Raw genomic sequence first — 20,253 nt, 5'->3', positions numbered from 1 at the left:
ACATTTTAATGTCATCCCACCAGTCAGTAGAGATTGCCTTGACAATACAGAAATTAGTTAAACATACTGCTGAGGCAAACATCAGTGAATTCTGTGTACCATCTAAATAACTACAGGACAGACATATTCACAGAGTTTGGCAAGAATGATTAAGATCTCCTTGGAAGGCATGTCAGAAAGTGTGAGGGCCTACAGTTTGTAAGTAAAAAAAGGACAGAGGAGCAGAGTTTGCAGTACTGTCAATGCAAGCTTTTACTTGGATCTGGAACTTCTCAGACTCTTCTACTCTTTAGTTTACTAACACACAATGAAAAATGAGAGGGAAGGGAGGATGCTTGGGTTTTCCTGGTAGCAGGGGGTTTTTGTTTGGTTGGTTTGTTTCATTTTTTTTCTGCTTTGGTTTCCTGCTCTGTTAACAGCAGCTGAGTTAAATCATCTTGGAAACAAGATATTAAGGTAAGCAGGAGAAACCTGTCACCAGTCCAGGATCAGGAAGAAACAAGCAGAAAGGAGCATAAGTGTCTGATAAGCACAGACACTGTCTTTTTTTTTCTGCTGCAATGAACCATCAGATCAAACCAGACTGTCTAAATTAAGAGGAAGTTTTACTCCTTGCTGAAACAAAGTATCAATAAGCCCATAAAAGACTGGAGTTATGTTCCAAGATGTTTAGCAACCTCTGATTTAGCAGAAAGACTGTTAAAACATTTCCTGGCTCAAGCAGGATAAAAATTTCCAAGAAATTCAGTCTTAATATAACATAAAGAGGAAATCCATGAAAGATCATGTTTCTCCAAAGCACAGAAAAAACCAGCACTCTTCTGCTTGGTGACAGAAAGCACCTGCTGCATGAACCAGGAAAAGGCCTTTCAGGTTTGATCCTAGGGTGCAATTTTTCCAATGTTCCTTCAGGCTTATCTGGTTTATAAAGATTTCTAATTGTGTTGTGTGCCTCAGATGTTACAGATAAATACTTCTATTCATATTTTACCTTAACATAATTCAGTCCAATGCTACAAAACTATTTCTGAACACAGTGAACTGCATTAAGTCCTGACATAACTCTGCAAGTTACTCAAATTCTAATAAAGGGGATGGCACACTCCAATCTTCATAAACACAGGTGCATACCTCAGCTGATCCTACCTGACCAAGTCGCACAAACTCTGCTTGCCGAGCTTCCTCTTTTTTCCGTGTTGATTTTGGGGACTCTGGCAACACATCACTGAAGGACCTTCTGTTGAGCATATTCTAAAACAGAAAATGTCTCTTTTTTTTTAAAACTGAAAGTTTTCATAATCTTTTAATCTAGTTTGCTTTAATGTGGTATCATTTAAATTTTCTGTCTTTTTCGGGTATTCTGTAGTGATGAATCTAACAGTCAGAGAACAGAAATCACAGCTCTTCCAATCTTTGAGTGCTTTGCTTTCCAACTTGTCATGGATTATCACTGTCATGTTCTAAGCAATCATAACAAAGACTGCAAGATTGATGTACTGACAAAAAGGCTGAAGCAGATCTACTTAGCTAAGAGTAATAAACAGTGAGAAAAATAGCACCTCACTAATGTTAGAAATATTGCAGTTCTTTATTAAGGATCACCTTAAGAATACATCTTCATCACCTAAAATCAAGTTCTCATTGTTACCCAAGGGCAAAAATGATCCAAATTTACATTTTATGAAATGAGGAAGTGCAGTTTTTATGGTAAGGTGACTAACAGCTGTATTTGACAAGCCTGAATTTCCCTATTCCCTTGCTGCAGGAAAGCTTACACAAAGGAGAAGATTGTTAAGTTTATCCTTACTGCTGGGTTAAATAAATGCATGAAGATTCCTATTCTGAAATCACTGCCTGTCAGTGTTCATATAACTGTAAAACAAGTTATGTGACAACTGGTATTTAGCCTAGTGCATACAATTCAGTGCTCATTAGCACTCCAGTCTTTTAAAGAAACAGAACATTCAGTCTACTAGTGAGAACAGGGAAGTGTAGTGTAACAAGGCAACCAGGTGCCCCTAATTGCCAGGGAGTGAGCATGAGCTTGTGTTAAGCCCACCTGTGCCCAATTAGGATTGGCCCCCTGGTCCTGCTCATGCGCAGTGGGTCCAACCCTAATTAGGCACAGGTGGGCTTGACACAAGCTCATGCTCACTCCCTGGCAATTAGGGGCACCTGGTTGCCTTGTTACACGACAGGAAAGCACAGGTGAGGGGCAGAAACTTGTGACTCACATTTACTTTGTGTAGATCAGGCATCAGGTCTTGGTACAAAGAGCGGATCAGCATGTCCAGAGTGCGCTGGCGTTTCTGAGAAAATGTTGGGGTTTCCAAGGTGGCTTTTTCCCCATTTATTACTAAAGTATTATGGAAAAGAAAATACATTACATAAATAAACTCTGATAGCTTCCACTGACTCTAGTTGGCCTCTGTAAAAAAATTCCTGTTTTCCCCTTAGTAATTCAGAGCTGCCTCCTTTTTCGTTTTTTAGTGAATAACAGAGAAAAATTAGGAATAGGAGAATTCTATCAGGCATACCAACTACAAAACTGCTTATCAACTTTAGTACTAAACCAATTTAAATAGGCAGAATGAGTTATCAGACAAATATCTAGTTACACTCATCATGATCAGTTCTCACAGATTTCCTTCTTGCTGATGTTGAACACTTAATAATAGTGTTTCTAACAAAGGAAAAACTGACTTACATTTCACTAACACAAAATCCCTGAATTCCTGGTGATTTGTAAACACAGGCGGGGATGGAAGGGGAGGCCCAAAGAGAGGAACACTTTCTTCTGAAAATATTTTCAGCCTATTGAAAAAACATATTTTTATCCATATTAAAAGTCACACTGAAATCCCACCATTTTTATAGACACTTTTCAAAACATAAGAAGTGGAAAGTGGTTTCTCTGTATGTCTTACATAAGAACTTCCATGGGTTCTAACAAGAAAGATTCACTTAGAACTATCCCCTTGGGCAAAATTCTGCTCCCTCTACACAAACTAGTAGTGCAACACAACAGTCACAACAGAAGCTTGCAGTTCTATTCATCAAACAAGGCTTTTACTGGCATTAGCAAAATCTAGTCCTTTTCAAAAAAACTGTCACAGTTCTTTCCCTACAAAATATTATCTCCTTACAGATTTCTACCTGACCAATACATCCACCACATGCATGAAATTCTTGATTCTTTCTGAAAAACAATGGCTTAACTAGAGCCAAATTTGTGCATCAGGAGTAGCAAATTCATTTTCACTGAGGAAAAAAGAGTCAGAGTAACTTCCATGACAGATGGACCTGCCAATTTCTTTTGATCCATAAGGAATCTGGCATACCAAGAATGAATGCCAGGTAGAAACACTGTGTATACACCATGCCCAGCAAGATGTAGCTTCTTTAAGGTAATCATAAAAAAATAATAGATTGAACAAGAGTCCTATGAGCCCTAAGGTGAAGAGAGTATCCAGGGATACAGCTGGTCTCTTTCACATTCTACTTGAGTCCTCAGCCTTATGGAACTGTCAAAGAAAGGAGGAAAGAAAACTAACCTGCTTAGGGGCCCTGCATTTCTAGAAGCTATTTCCAAGTGGTTTCTTTCTTTTCACTACAAGCTAACCAGCAAATCACCTCAAGGGATCACAGACCCAATGCTGTCTTGTAAATATGGAGCAGCATGCTTTGCAAACAGCTGAAAGTTTTGCTAAGTAATGAGTAATGTGTGTCATGGAGGCTCACACAGACTTTAGAAATTTGTACTCAAAGTCTAATACACTGACTGACTGACTTCCCCCTTCCAACCTGCAAAGTTTTTAGCCTTGAGTGTTGTGGACATTCACACACACACACACACAGATTACAGTTTGAGACACAATGTTAGTTTCATGACCCAAAATTTTCTTTCCAGTGCTGGAGAGACCAAACATTATGGTTTCCTAATATAAATTCTTTAGTCACCAGAGACCTCAGCATCTGAGCTGGCAGTGATTTCAAACCTAACCCATCCTCTCCTAAGGTGGATATGCAAAAAAGAATGGCTCTTATTTCTAATTAACTTCCATCATACACATAGTTCACCATGCCATTGATGTCACTTAGTCAGAATGTTCCAGCTTTATCTTTCATAATTCTGTTATACTTCATCTAAAATATTACAAGTTTTTTTTAATCCCTTGGCTTCTGCCTGTTCCAGAATTCCATTTTTCTGATGGTTAGAAACATGCTACTTATTCCCAGCCAGTTTACAGCTCTTTGCCTCCACATCAGTACTGCTCTTTAATTCCATCAGTTTATTTCACTTCTTGACATAAAGAGCAGAGGACAATACAAAATGTTCTCTTGGTATCTCTAAACCATAGGAAATTCAGTGTGAAGTTATTTGCTTCAATCAGCACCTACCTGTAGCTATCATTCTGCTTATTGTATCTCACTAAGGCAAAAATATCTGCCATGCAGTTAAGGAAGTTAACCCAGTAGTAATGAAGCTCATGTATTTTAATACATTTTTTTTTTTCCTGGAGCAGATCACAGATTTAATGAAGGTAAAATATATTCATCAATGTAAATTCATAAAATGTTCTAGACTATACACATTAGAACAACATTTATAAAACAATATGTAGGTTCCTCTGGTATCTAAAGATACATTTTTTAACGTGTGGAATTATTTTTCTAGCCCTTTCTTACATTTAGAAGAGGTTAATATGAAGAGCATAAATCTAAAAAATAAGGCCAGACACAGGTGGAACCTGCAAGAAATTTCTAAGTACCTTCAGTAAGCCCAAGAACCAGGTTTAGAAGTCATAAACTTTGTGATCATTCTTAAAAACTCAGCAGCAGAGTATGAACAGAAATAACTTTTCTCCATCCATCTTTTCTTCAAATCATGCCACCTAACCTAGAGATGCCAGACTGGGGGTGTCACTAATGTGACCCCATAATAAACCCAAGTGACTGGCAGATGGCTCTTGGCATCACAGTGCCTTCAAAATGTTTTCAACCAGAAGTCTGAAACACACAGGATGCCATAAATATGGAGAATTTGTGATGTATGTTCTGAAAGATTTGAGAAAAGCTGATCTAAAATACATAAATGCCTAAAATAAACAGCATCTACACATTAAAGGGCAATATTCAGTATTTAAAGCCACATTAATTCACATCAGCAACAGAAATACTGTTATAAATTTGGATTTTATGAAAATGTATGAAATTTATTCTGTGAAGTGACACAAACACCTTCAATAAAAATACAATTTAAAAACACATTCTTGCTTTGACATTTTCTTTGATCTCCTAGGTGGTTCAACTTGATTCTTTTATGTTTTACGAGGCAGACATTCAGACACCTAGTCAAGCAGATAGCAGATGAAGGTAAAGAATGCAAGAATGCAACTCTTTCTGAACTAGCTTTCACTTCCATGAATAGCATATAGGAAAGACTTAGGGTAGTAATAATGAGTAAAAAGTATTATTAATGTTTCAAACAAACAAAAAACCACTAGAAAAATGTAAGGAAAAAGATACGTGTAAAATGAGAGCGAATCATAGATGGCTTGAATGCTGGAGAGGACTCTTCACCTTCCTGGAACACGATAGTGACAATGTCATTCCCAATATGTCGCTTCCTTTCTACCTGGAAAAAAAAAAAAAAAAAAGAAAAAAAAAAAAAGGAGGAAAAATAGACACGATGACTTAGAAGACATAAATAAGTAACAGCTCTGTGGGAGAATGGTAAAACAATATTCTTGAACTGCAAACAGAAAAACTATGGTCAGCATGACTGAAGTCAGTACAAAATCATTATTTAATTCTGTGAAAATAAGCCTAGCAGTTCCATGGTGCACACACAAGGCAGCTGCTATAATAGCAGCTATTGCTTATTTTTAAGTTAGCAAAGCACTCATGATTTCTGTAATTTCCATGATTAATATTCACAAACTTGGCACAGAATACCTACTATTCCAGAAGAGCAAATCTACCATTTGAGATAAAAGGAAAAAAAAACCTGATGCCAAATTATTCTTTTAAACAATAAATTCCCAGGTTGGTTTCTGGCTTCTGCTAGGATCTAATCATCAAACCAAGGCAAGAGCATGAGAAAACAGACATGGAAATAAAGAAAAAAAAGGAAAATATAATTATGTATTTTAACTATATTATTACATGAATATAAAATATAAAATTATTGCTTAAATAAGAAAATAGTGAAAAAAGTAATTTGTGAGTAATTTTAGGTAAATCATTATAGATGTGTGATGTACAGGTAATTGCATGTGCTCATGAAGTATTTTTCATCATACAATATACAGAAAGGTTCAAGTAATGGATTCCAGCACACTTGAATACCCAAGAAAACATCTAGTCAGTGAGAGGGCAACAGAAAAAAAGCACAGATCTTCCCAGTAACATGGCCACATGGGGATTTTCTTGAAAGCTGCATAAATTGCTGACTATGAGCTGTGTGCTACTTATGCAAGCATTTTGACAATTCACATACAAGCCTAATTTTCAACCTTCCTATATTCTTTGAGGCAGCAATTGTAGCCATGGAGCTCTACAAGCCCTTGGATTAACAGAATATATTTTCAGTCAATCAACTTTCACTTGCTTTGCAAATGTCTTTTGCAACATAATAGAAACTATATGATGATTATCTTCTAACACATCATGATATTTTCAGAATAAAAAAAAAAAAAAGAGAGAGAAGAGACCCATGTACCTGCTGCTTGTTCTCTCTAGAATATGGCAGCATGGTTGAAACATGGAACATAATTTCATGCCCTTGGAAAACTGTATAGATGGAAGAGGTTCCTGTTGTGTCATCTGAAAGGGACAACAACGTTCTCAGTAGGAATAAACCCTTCAAGTTTTCTAAGGAAAGAAAGATATTTCAGGCCCTTCTATCAACCCTTCTTTGGCTGTCCTTTTTATTGATCTGTTTTGGGAAGTGTCTACACTCCAAGTTTTACTTAGGTCCAAATGCAAGTTTGTAACCTGATCTGTACATTCACACATTTAAAACCTATGATGTCCCTCACCTAGCATTCTGAAATAACACATGGTTCTTCAAGCCATGATGCCCTACTATCATGAAGCAAGTAATGTAACAAGCCAGGTTATTTTTCATCTTATTGCAATTTAAAATTAAAATGTTGACCTTGAAGATACAGATCATGTAAACACTTTAACTGCATTCCATACCATTGATTTAAGCTAACCCATGGTTTTCCTGGTGAAGCATTTAGCATGCATGAGGAAGTCCATTTTGAGACTGTTATTTCTGCTAGATAAAAAATTAAAGCATCCATTAAACATAAACATGTATGCTGTAGTGCCCATCCCCCCACACCATTTCTGCTTCAGATGAGTTCTTACTTTTAATGTCCAGTCCTCCTCTGTAGCCTGTCCAGCCTTTCAAACTAATTGTGTCACCCAAGAGATGCAAAAATCTCTGAAAGCTTTCACTTCCAGTTTCTACATGTGGAAGGAAACAGAAAATCATGCACAGTGATAGAACAGATTAGTAAAAAGATAATCAAAATACAGGAGGAGGTCCTGCTGCCAAGACATGAGGACCAAAGCTTCAGCTGAATTAGTTTCTTCTCATGTTTTCCAAGGCTTCTACATTTACAGCATCACAACCTTGCTGAATAGGCATCATCATGTCACATAAAGCAGTGAGTCCCACAGATTACTGAGTGCATAGAACACCATGATTGAGCTGCAAAAGCTCAAAAGTGAAAAAACTAATCAACACCCACTTCTTGCAGGTAGCATGAGTCACCTGCTTCACCTACACCCTTTTTCTAAATCTTACTTTGCATGGTCTATTTCTAGAACAGAAATAGATGTAAGTTTCAAACAGCCACTGTTTACAAAAACAGAAAATTCTTACCTGCAATTTTCCCACCCAACAGGAAACATAACAAAACTACTGTTCACATAACCATCACCTCCTTTCTGACTTCCAAGTGTAGGCACTATCCCATACTTTTTATTCAGATGAATAAAAATAAAATGGTGAAAACCTCACCATTGCTGAACATTTCATCATCTGTAAGCTGCCCATCCTTAGCATACAGGACTCCAAATTTAAAATTCACCGATCCCTAAGAAATAAAACCAAATATTATATGATAAAGCAATCAAAAGACCTAAAGCAAGGTCTTCTTTATGGACTTTTATAAATGTACTTTTTTATGTACACATAAAAATATACATTTCATAACAACACCATCACATGTTCAAGTAAAATATCTAATAATTTATCTTTTATCAGATTAGGAATTTTATTATATACTAAGCTGGTGATCTATTAATATGATATATTAAGTTGGTGCTTAAAATTATTTTTCATCTTGTATGCTGCAAAGAAATACTACATTTCTCACTCCACTGAGCAATTGATTTCTAAGTTGTCACAAAACGTGCAAGTATTTCAAATAAAAAACTGCATTTGTTGAGCAGCTCTGTGAGATAAGAGTGGTAAGGTGACATTTACCTCTTGTTCTTCAAGAACCAATAAATCCTGTAAATGAAACAATATCTTTAGCACATTAGTATTCAAGATAGCATAAATAAAAATGTAACATCCTTATATATTTAAGTTTAGTTTGAAATGGCCATTTCAGCTGATTAAGACAGTTTACTTTGTACTATCATGTACCATCATGTACCACCCTGCTACTGAAGGAAACAAACTAGTAGCACTTACACTTAACGACTTAATTAAAAAAAACAAAGTAAAGCAAACAAAAAAAGAAGTCACCTCCTACCTTTTGTATCTCAGGATGAAAGATTTCCCTTGGGCTCTTCTCAAACTTCTCAAGATTCATAGCACTGAACACAAACAAAACATAGCTTCACAGAAGAGCAAGTATACATTTCAACATTAAACATCAAGCTCTGAATTACAGAAAAAGACACACAGAAAAATAACTGATAACCTATCTGTAAATACATACCTTAATATAGACTTCACTGATAATGTTTTTGTGGGACTATAAGGGAGGCATATTTTCTGAGTACCCTATAAAGAAAAAAAGCTGGAAGATATTACAAGACAGACTGACTGTTTCTGTATATTCAAATAGGAATATTAATAAAAACCAAGTAAAAAAACCAAACCAAAACAAACCATGATAGCTTTACTTAGCCATATTTAGAAGTGGTTTGAGAAAAAAACCTACTACTTAGTTTTGACTAAGTTGTCATGTGCTATGAGTTGCTGAAACTGACAGTCATTAAAAACTATTCTGTTAAAAAAAAAAAAGTGATGCATGCATGCATGCAAGAGACTTCTAAATCCACTACTTGGATAAGAAACTCTTACAGAATGTTAAATGAAAAAAACCCTCATCAAACTGTTAGTGAAACCAGTACCACACCTGCCTCCTTTTTTAACACTTTTAACTTTTTTACCACAGCAGTATGAAGTCATTGCCTATATTGATCACAGAGTAAGATCAAGAAGAGTTAAGGCATTTCTAAAAATAACACCAAGTTGTAGGTAAGAACAACTAAAAAAAATCTGGCATTGCAAACCTGTCAGAAAGTTTAATAAAATGTTACCTACAAAGCTAGTTTATTTACCATGGTAGAATTATATGCACTGATTCTGTAAAATGAAAAGTGTGTTAAATATTGCAGTTCTGAAGAAAGGAATAAAAAGTATGATAAACATATCAAAAAAAGACAAGTAAACAAACCAACAAAAAAGTCAGAGCAGTAGTTAAATAGTTGTTTCTTACTGTTTTTCTCCAAAGTATTGAATGGTACTGAGGAACACGCTGATTATTTTGGTCAGACAGTACAACAGACAGAAAGAAAGGATTCTTCTCTGCATCTGTACCTATGTAGTTCTGATGAACTGTCAGGGAGAAACAAGAAGCATTATCAACCATAAAGACAACACACATACACCTGCTTGTGCACACACACAGATATGTCTATAAATGTATAAACACATGCACTCATATGTAAGAACATATATTAATCTACCTACCTATGTATTTATATACACTTCTGTGAAAAAACTCGAGGTAGGTACAGCCTTCAAGGCAAAGAGTGGTTTCAAAACATCCCTTTTGGTAGCAGGGGTTCTGCTTCTTACAGAAACCCATTCTTTGTTACATGAATACATGAAACAAGAACTTGTTTTCTCTACAGCAAATGCAGTAATGCTGAATTAACACCATACTTTTTTCCATATTTCAGTAATAGCAATTCAAAGCTACACTGCTTTGTATTTCATTGATCAAAATGTCAATCCATTTACAAAAAGTTAATTACCTTTCCCTAAAAAATATCTGAAATACCATCTTGTATGATACTCTGGGTTCTCCAAATGCACGTCTGTTCTATGCCATGTATCTGGAGTGTAGTCTGTATTCTGAAATAGAATTGGGAGACTGTCACATCCATTGTCAAGTGAAAGCAAGAAAGGAGAATTAATGCAGCAAAAGCCAATCAAGAGTGCATGATTCACCAAGAGTTTTAGCTACATACTGTTTTTAAGAGGCATAGAATTATTCTGAAGTCAGTTTTGTGAAGTTGAATTTAAAATTTTTCCTTTTTTTTTCCTCTCTCTTCTTTCTAAGTAACAAAGTATTATCCTATTGGACCACTGTCACAGGTAGCAGCTTAGTATTCCCATGAAAATAAGGTATTTCAGTTTGGGTAATATTTTAAAACCTAAAGGTAAATGCATTAAAAAACAGAAATCTACTGCCAGGTTTCAATTTCTCATTTCTTCACAAACCAAATCTTAAGGACTCCTCACTAGACTACTGCATGTTCTGGAAGTTCTTCAGAGTGTTTCTGAACTAGTTGCTTAATTTGAATTCCCAAGCATCCTTTCTTTTCCACCAAGGATTAACATATGCAGAAAAAATGCCATTCTCCATATCTATTCACCATGTGACTGTTCATCAGCTACTCAGATAATGGTCCTGTGATCCAAGCTAATCAGCTTCTGAATTGCATGACATTTAGTGTACACAGAACATGGCCCTAGAGAGTCAATACAGAACAGTTAGATTCCTTTAAACTCTGCTGATGCTAACAGATCACCAGTAATAGTTTAGTATTAAACATGAGCTTACCAAGACCTTACACATATTTCAAGAATATGAGGTCTTCTTTGTTTCAATATGATATTTACAGCTGAAAAAAGTTTTGCAAAGGAAGATAAAAAATAAAGGTATGTAGAAACTTAAGTGTCACTGGAGTGGGTGCAAGAACACGACAAGTTAACAGCACAGGAATCCAGAGGAAATGACTCGCTCAGACTCCACTCAGCTCCTTTATCTCTTATATAAATGACAAACATAGGTGCTAAAAGACAACTAAGGGGCAAGAAAAATGAAGCTATAACCTCATCACACACAGGAAGAAACCTAAAAGCACAAAGGTCAGCTTGAACATAGTAATATCAGCAGGATATCAGTATAAAGTGATGGACTAGAACCTGTGAAGTGTTATTCAGAGGGTTAAGATGTACTTTTCTTCTAACATGATCAGGTGAGCAAAATTATACTAAAAAATAAACAAAATACCAGTTTTCCCCTTAAAAAATTATTGCATACTCTTGAAAGGGGACCTAAGAGACTTCTGGGGGAAAACATATACCCTACTCTTAGATTCCTGCATTCCTATATTATTTAGCATTTCTCAAGTCCTCTTCCTTAGTAACTGACTGCAAATATGTCTTTCCATGGTAAGGAAAAACTGAAGCTGAATTATTTTTTCAGCCTTCTATGAGTATCTTTAGACACTTACCTCACCAGAGGAGCCATTTTCCACACGGAACCGTCCAGCTCGTTGAATGGCTCCATCAGCATCACTAGAAATAAGCTGTAAGAGAGTTTAAGACAGAGGTTCTAGCTTGCAAAATAGCTGTATGATCAGCAATCAAAGATTACCACAGTTTCTTCTCTTCCAAAGTATCAGACAACTACCCACAATGAAAGGAATCAGCACACCTAATAATTTGACTAGAGATTTGGAATGATCCAACTATAGGTCTAAGGAGACATGAGCAGAAGAGCTGTTCACTCTTTTCACAGTACTCATCTCCTGCCTCAGATTTTGGCCACATGAACACACAGAATGCCTACAGAGGAAGAAAGGCTCAATTTCCATCTGGGAGTAAACATGGCATTTTTATAACCCTTCCTGTCTTGTTATGATGAAATGTTTATAAATAAGTAAAAAGATTTCCTAACACAGGCCTAATATGTCTCTTCTGAAGTTTCTTTTCATTACCCTATAACTTTCAAGTCCAGCTTAGAAAGCATGTTTTCCAAGCTAGATCAAATTTTTCACCTGGAAATGGAAAGGACTTGAGCTCAGCATTATAAGCTGCTAAAATCAAAGGACAGCCTGTGTAAACTTACAAGCTCCACAGATCCGTAATGTTTTCTGCTAAATTCTCCTCGTCTGCAACCCAGATCTTCAGAGACAGAGCTGGAATAGAAACACTTCATCAGTGTACAAAATTCAACTAGCCTTAGATCTCCTGCAACACTATACCCTGGCATTAATTAATTTCATTCCTGTTGAACAAGGCTTGCACTGCACAAACTCCTTACTGCAAGGAACACTCCTTACAATCTGTACAATCTCTAGCAGCCATTGCAGTCTGGCTTTCATATTATCCCCAGCAGAAAATAAATGTCTATGTCCTGAATTGAAGAAAAAGCCATGATTAAATTAGATATTTAGTCATAATATGATCAGAGTTTCCAAGCAGGTGGTGGCTTATAACCATGTCTGAAATCCAAGTTTAATATAAGGGAGGAAAAATCTACAGCAGACAAAATGTCTTGAGTAGGACAACTGCACTGTGCTCAGTAAGCTCATACATAGCAGGGTGCCACCTGTACTGGTGACAGAAATATTACAGAAACAGCACTCAAGAGAGATTTTTGCTGAGCTCTGAAATTCTTTGATGAAATGAAGAAATGTATACAGGATGTTAATTCAAGGAGTGGTTAAAAAAAAAAAAATTATAAAAAACAGTCTCTAGCACAATAAATATTTTCAAGCCTAGGGAAAGCCAGGTCACTGTTTTGTGTGCCTGACATCCAAACAATCCAAATAGAAATATAATGCAAATCACAATGTCACCACAAAGAGCATCTGGCCTGCTGTGTTTTGAATGGAACCACCTCTGCCAAGATAATTTTTAGGGACTTTGTAAATAATGCTCCACAGAGCAGGAGAAAAAGCAGGCTGAGAGGTTTATCAAACTGAACTACTTTCTGCCTTGTGGCAGAGCTAACCTCAAAATGCATTAACCTAGACAAAAACACCATCTCTTGAATCACCTGCATAATAAACCCAAGGAGTAGATCTGCATATACAGAAACGAAGTCCTGTAACTTAATTTGGTGATAGTTTAGCTGGTTGAAAGTCAAACCCACATCACACTGAGATATGAGCATATTAATGCTACAGAGATAAAGTCAGTAGTTAACAAAAAGCCTTAAAAAATAAAAGAGCATCCAAAATCAAAATAAAAATCTTCTATAACTAAGAAGTTAAACACATTAATAGACTCAAGTAATAAAATATAGGATATCCAGATAAAGGAGGGCACAGCATGAAACCCATTAATTTAGAAATACAAAAAATAAAAATGTGTAATAAGGTATATACCAGGTAAAAAGTCTGGAAAGAAACATCCAAAACATGGTGGCAGAAATATGAGCAGACAGGATACACTGATAAGACTGTCAGCAAGGACTCCTGCAGTAACAGTTCCCAACCACAGATCCACAACAAAACACAAAGTGAGGTGCAGATTAAATTTGGGTTCTACCATTCACTTTTTTTTTTTTTCCCCCCCTCAACATGGAAAAGATTATTGTCCTCCTGTACTGGCTTTGCTGGGATTGAAACGTAGAATTAATTTTTTATTCAGGAAAGCTGCATTTTTTTTTTAAAGACTGCAGCACACAATTCAGTGGGAACATAGCTGACAGGACACCTACTTTTGGTTCATGGCTTGCATGTAGGTTTCCATAGTGATCAAAGCCTTTGGCAGTTTTGAAGTGACCAAGTGCTAAAGCCAGGTCTATCCTGATCCACACTGGAAAAACACTTGCTCCAGTTATGCCAGTTTTAAAATAGTTTTCATCCTAATAAGATTACCTGTCAGGACTGAAATACTTGGGTTACTTTACCAAGTGGCTCAGACCAGTTTAACTGAAAATTTACTTATACTGTAAATTGCCTAATTTGCAAACTGCTTTAATACAGATGAGGTTATTTTTAACAGGAAAAAAAACAAAATACCAAAACCTGCTTACACACATTTGTAAAGCAACCTGAGTATATACATATATATATACATACATATATATATACACACACAGGAACACAGGAGCTATTGTATAAATGCACAGTAATGAGGAAAACAAAGAACAAGCCTCCAACCATTCCAGCAGGAGCTCCCACAAAATTTAAAAGCCCTGTAAATCGAACAAAACAAGTATAAACATATTTGCTAATCTAACCTTAGGCGTGTATTTTTAGGATCGTAGTGCTAGGTAAGTTTTCCCTTTTACGAGTGTGACAGCCTGAGGCACTCTACTGAGGCTGGGGTGGTGGCAGAAAGGCCCGAGTTTGCAGCTCGCACCTGTGTGATCACCACGACACAACCCGCATGCCTCTTGGCTCCTCATTCTCCTTACCCCCTGAGCCTTTACAGTCCCCGTTAGCCTATTTTAATTGAAGACGCCCTCAGCAATGAGGCAAACTGCGATTTCTACCCCCGCCGTATCTGCTCGCATCACCGTAACGCTGAACCAAGATGCGAAATCGCCTCTGAAGACGCCCGCCCGGTACCACGGCACCTGCAGCAGCCCCCGAGGGCGGAGGCGGCAGCTCCGGGACTCCCGCGGCTCCGCTGCCCGAGGGTCAGCCGCACCTCGGCGAGGGAGAGGCCAGCACCGCCGCACCGGCGGGCCCTCCCCAGCCAGTCACAGCACAGCACCGCCTCTCCGCCACCGAAAGCTCGGGCCCGCATCGCTTCCCGCCCCAGCTCCGCCCCCGCCTCCCCGGCTCCGGTACCGCTGAGTGAGGCCGAGGAACCGGGTGGAAGCTGCCTCTGCGCTGCTCGGCTCCATGCCGTCTGCCGGCCCGAGGCCTCACCCCTCCAGCGTCGCTCACGCTGCTCAGTCCCGCGCGGCAACTCCGCGCTCTCATCCCGCTCCCGGCGCACGGCCGGCTGCAGGGCAGGGCCCGCCGGGAGCTGTAGTCCCGGGCTGCGAGCGAGCAGCCGCCGCCCGACGCAGTGGGAGCGCAGCGACGCGAACGGGTCCTGCGCCCCCGCGCAGCGAGGGTCTTCAGCGGCTCCGCCCTGAAGGGCCGGGCCCAGGCCCCGGCCCCGGCCCAGCCCGAGCAGCGCCAAACCCGCGTCGGGAGGTGCGGGAGCTGGCTCCCGCCCAGTCCTTGGCTCCTAACTGGTTGCTCTTCAGTAGGAGCAAAACCTTCTGCCCGCTCTCCTTCTGCCTGTGGTCTCTGCCGCGTTCTAAAAGCAGCAACTACCGGTGCATCAGTAAAGGCACATAAAATGTTTTCTCAGCCTGCTCCCCCGCAGCTCAGGTTCTTTACAAGCGCAGTCGTCTTACAGAATAACTCTGTCGTGTTCAATCACAACTGCCAGAAGGGTGAAACCTTAGCGGGAAGGAGTAACAGCTCAGTTGGTGTTACTCCTTGAACAAAGTCTGAGAACCAGGCAGCAGGATGGCAGAGCCATTGTCTTGCTAGCCAGTAGGACCTCCGTCGCAATCGAGTTTTAAACAACCTCGACCCGTGTGACTTTAAAAGTCTAACACATACCAAAACAGTACCACTTTCAAGCGTGCGAAGCCCTTTCCTCCGTTTTCTCCTTTTACACAGATAAATGCTACGTTCTCCTTTTCAGAAGGTAAACATAGTCTACGTTTGTCATGTTACAAATATGAAGGTATTTTGACTGTGTAAGGACTTATTTTAAGCTGTTTCCATAAGAGTTGAAGCCAATATCACAATCAACAATTGTGACCGAATGTGTCACTTGAGTAACCACTTACACCTTCGGAAATCATAGCTTGGATAACTGTATTCTGATTAGAAAATTTCTGCCAAAAACTAAGCTTCACTTCTCTTATTCCTCCAGAGGAACCTACTTCCATGGAAACAATGAAGCAGAAAGAACCTTCCACTTTAAGTACCTAATTTCCAGTTTAATGCAGTTGTCAATCACCCTAATCCTCTCCTGTCTTCCAACTTAGTAGAAAACAGAATATGAATCCATGCACTCACTCAAACTGAAGTACTTGATCTGTGGGCCCCTCTATAATCCTGAAGAATACCAACTTTTCATTCACAACCAATTTTTCAACAGCAAAGAAATATATCCTGCTTCTGCATTGATCTTAGCAATTGCAACAGTAGTTTTTCCTCCTTTTTTTTCCAAGTATATCTCCTGAATGGAAAGCCTGAAAAAGTTCTGGCCCAGTCTTACACCATACACAAGTCTAACAACATGCTGAAGTTCCAGACCTGGTGGAATGAAGTGTGGAGCCTCTGCACAATAAATAAATAAATAATTTTAAAAAAAAATTGGGCCCTTGTTTTTATTTCCAAATACTTGAGAAAAAAAAAAAAAAAGTATTTTTAGTATGCTATGCTAGACACAAAATTTGTTACATACAGAAAACAAACCCATGACCACTACACTGTATTTCTTCCAGGGGAATAAAAGGGGAGGAAGAGTGTTATTACATAGGTTGACCTAAAGCAATTATCTTCTAAAATGCACCTGAAGCATCAAGTACATCTGTCCAGTTCTAAAAGCTTTGAGTGCTTTTAAAGGCAGAGTGAAAACTCACGCATTTCTTTTCCTGTAGGCAAGACTCTCCTACATCTCTGAGAATCCTTGCACCTGAGTACCAGTACACAAGAACACATATCCACTGGTCACAGAACACAGACGTCAACAAAAGAAAACGCAGCTTTATCAAGGACTGGAGATTCTCCCAGACCTCATTCGAAATAATTCTTCTGAGACCGATGGTTTATTTAACACGAATCTCTTAAGGCGTGATCTTTTCTTTTCATGTCTCAGGTCTGTCAGACCGCTGCCACCCCGCGTTCTGCGAACCTCGCCTGCCCCTCCCAGGCTGGCGCCTCGGGCACCACCCGCCCTTTGCCATCCCAGGGGCCGCCCGCGGCCCGCACTCCCTCAGCGGCGGCGGCAGCTAGTGCCGCCGAGGGCCCGCCTCTCTCGGACGCTCCCGAAGCAGATAGTTACCAGAGGACTCCCAGAGGCACCGGGCACCAGCAGCAGCTGGCAGTGACGGTGGCCGTGGCGCCCGAGAGGGGCATCGGGACACTCTCCCGGCGCAGCTGCCCCGCGCTCCCGTAGCGGTCGCTGCCCAGCTGACGCGGCGGGCGGGCTCACGGTAGCTTCGGGTGCGCTGTGGCTCCCGCCCCTCGCCCCCTCCGCGGCGGCGCAGGAGCCCTCGGCTGTAGGGCATGGCGCAGGCCGTGGAGCCCCGGTCCGCGCCGGGTCCTGAGCCCACGGAGGTCATGGCGCGGGCGGTGGTGAGCGCGCAGCAGCGTCTGCTGGGCAGCTCGAGAGGGAAGCGGGGCCCTGCTGCTGTCGCTGTCCGGGATTCGCTCAGACCCTCCAGACGTTTGAGGAGTGTTTAGAGGGTGTGGGTTTTAGCCCGTTGGCTGGACAGGGTTTTCTGAAGGTCTGACTGCAACCACTGGCTGCTGTGGCACTTACATGCCCGCGTTTGCTGCGGCTGAAGGACTGGGACTCCACTTGGTGGGCAGCCTTGGCACCTCTCCTGTGGAAAGAGAGGCAGCTTCTGGTGGCAGTGCCATGAGCAGGTGGCGCTCAGGCACAATGACAGACGGTTCCCTGACTTCCCTTCTGCTTGTGGCAACTGAGGGGGCAGATGACAGATGACTGCTCGTTCCTCCTTCGCGTTGGATGCACTCATTTGCGTGCCAAGTAAACACTTCTGGCACTGCAGCCTCAAATCTGTGCTGCGGTTTCTCTGTCTTCTGAAAGATGAGTCTTACCTGGGTGCCTGGATGAGCCTGATGGACATCCTGGTAATGAAATGGAGCTAGAGGTGACCAAAGCACTGCAGAGTTAATCTTAATTGTGAGAACAATTGCAGGCATTGGAGTAGGGAATTGGCCTAGGAGGGCATTTTTGTTGTCTGGCCACTCGGTAACTTCCCTTTCTTGCCTTCTGCAGGTGCTGACGTGGAGCCTGGCAGTTGAATATTGCACTTCAGAGCTGTGCAGACATCTGTAACCTACCATGGAGGACAAAAAGGCTTGCAAGGACAAAAAGGCTTGCACCCTGAACACAGCTAAGTCCTGCAGCCACATTGCCCATGAGGGAGGTTGAGCAGGTGGAAGAGAATGGGAAAATGTGAGACAGTCTTGAGTGCTGCTGCCTGGAACAAGCTGGATGGGGCAAGGTCTGAGACCAAAGCAGAGTGTGGGTACTGAGCCAAGCTGTGACAATCTGACTGATTTGATAAGCAGTTAAACTGCTTGAATTACAGATTTTCAGAATGAGGATAACAAGCTAAAGAAAACATTACTATTCTACCTGATAAGAAATATTTTCCCAGCTGCTGTATTTTACCTTTGTTCTACACAGCATTTTCTGGTTAGTACTTAGGGTGGAATTTACTGGCCAGAGGCAAATGTTTCAAAAATGCTGTTTATGACTGCAAGAGCAGTATTACCAGTTGCCATGAATGCTTCTGTCTTAATAGGTTTTAATTTCCTTAAGGAAAAGCTGGTTGCTGGTAAATAAATGTCACTGGCTCTGGATGTTTGTCTGTGGAGTTGAGAGAACCCCAAAAAATTATGTACCTAATGCATGTACATTCTCATGTGGGTCTTCCTGTTCTTCTGCAGGGAAACTTTTAAAATTGTGGTTAGGGATTCCTTGTGTTCTCTTTACTGTTTTCCTGCTTATACATGAACGTGAACGACAGCATTATACAAGATGGAAAAGAACACAACAGTGCCAGCCAGTGCCATGTCAGTTTTATTCCTGATTAATAAAAAGGAAGGAAAGAGAACTATGAACACAAATTAGTCATACAAGCAAAGTAACATTTACTTTCAGTTCTCCAGTGTAGTTCTTCATTACATGTACTAATTATTCTTTGTAACCTAGAGCCATAACCACAAAACCTGCAACATAGGCTCCCAGTAATTCCAGTCACCACAATCAACTGAACACAAGAGCCAAGCATACCATGGACTTTAGGATGAGATACTTCAGATATATACACCTAAAAACATAGGGAGAAAACATCTAATAATTACCTCTATCCCATTTTGCATCAAGGACTTGATAAGTAATTAATTTCTGAAAAAAAACCCCAAAGATGTATTTTCTAGTAACTCCCCTCCTTAAAAAAAGCCTCAGTAAAATGGAAAAGTACCATCTCAGAAATGTAAATTGGCATTATGAAAAACCCTGGATAAAATGAAGGGCCCAAGTTAGAAGAATGTTGATGCAATATTGGTATCACAAAGATAAATAAATTTGCATTAATAAATAAGCTTCCTTTGTTAGTCATATTCAATAAGAAACACTGCATCACAAAGCAGGTTAGAGCTTGGAACAGTCTTTGCATAAACATGTAGCCACATATAAAACTGTTTGCAATTAAAGTTTTCAATTTTTATTTCCATGTAAGGAGTGCAAATTATTTCATTCTCCATGAAGTTTAAAATTCACAGCTGGCTCATCTTAACAAAAAACCAAAAAAACACCAAAAACCAAACAAGGAAAAAATAAAAAAGCCACCACACATGCACACACTCTCAGAATAATATCTTACTTATATCTTATAATATCTTACTTACCAGAACAACTAATGAAGAAATTTCACTGGCTAAGCCAGTATTCATCCAAAATAAAGTATCCAAACATTCTGAGGAGACATGATAACTATACATCAGAAAACATACATTATTCAGCACAGCTGAATAAAAGTAATAGAAGTAAAAAGCTGAATTTAAAGTTTTGAAAAGTAAGAAGCAGCTTCTAAAAAAACCTGCAAGAGCATGCAGGTGTTTTAAAGTCAAAATAAATGTTAACTTCCTAATCGAAACACAGCCAAGAAGTATCACAAGTGAACAGCAAGTAATTTTTATATTGGCTACTCTTTAAATAAAGAAAAGAAAATGTAGCAGTAACTGATCTGT

General features: G+C 39.6%; 1 protein-coding gene across 1 annotated transcript in view; it reads right to left on the bottom strand.

The window, feature by feature from the left end:
* Positions 1–15,236, bottom strand: part of GARNL3 (GTPase activating Rap/RanGAP domain like 3) — a 31,702-nt gene extending 16,466 nt beyond the window's left edge. Inside the window, exons 1-16 of the mRNA XM_030461396.1 lie at positions 15,082–15,236; positions 12,402–12,471; positions 11,785–11,859; positions 10,297–10,396; positions 9,756–9,874; positions 8,970–9,034; positions 8,781–8,844; positions 8,507–8,533; positions 8,039–8,114; positions 7,381–7,479; positions 6,725–6,828; positions 5,530–5,638; positions 4,402–4,447; positions 2,708–2,814; positions 2,235–2,356; positions 1,147–1,251 (exon numbers count right to left, since the gene is read on the bottom strand). Of these exons, the coding sequence (XP_030317256.1) occupies positions 1,147–1,251; positions 2,235–2,356; positions 2,708–2,814; positions 4,402–4,447; positions 5,530–5,638; positions 6,725–6,828; positions 7,381–7,479; positions 8,039–8,114; positions 8,507–8,533; positions 8,781–8,844; positions 8,970–9,034; positions 9,756–9,874; positions 10,297–10,396; positions 11,785–11,859; positions 12,402–12,471; positions 15,082–15,137 (1,344 nt within the window). The 5' untranslated portion in view covers positions 15,138–15,236. The remainder of the gene's footprint in view (positions 1–1,146; positions 1,252–2,234; positions 2,357–2,707; positions 2,815–4,401; positions 4,448–5,529; positions 5,639–6,724; positions 6,829–7,380; positions 7,480–8,038; positions 8,115–8,506; positions 8,534–8,780; positions 8,845–8,969; positions 9,035–9,755; positions 9,875–10,296; positions 10,397–11,784; positions 11,860–12,401; positions 12,472–15,081) is intronic.
* Positions 15,237–20,253: the final 5,017 nt, after the last annotated feature.

The sequence above is a fragment of the Calypte anna genome, chromosome 17 (assembly GCF_003957555.1).
Source record: "Calypte anna isolate BGI_N300 chromosome 17, bCalAnn1_v1.p, whole genome shotgun sequence".
Taxonomy (NCBI): domain Eukaryota; kingdom Metazoa; phylum Chordata; class Aves; order Apodiformes; family Trochilidae; genus Calypte; species Calypte anna.
The sequence above is the reverse complement of the archived record's forward strand: the minus strand, read 5'-3'. Positions and strand labels throughout refer to the sequence as shown.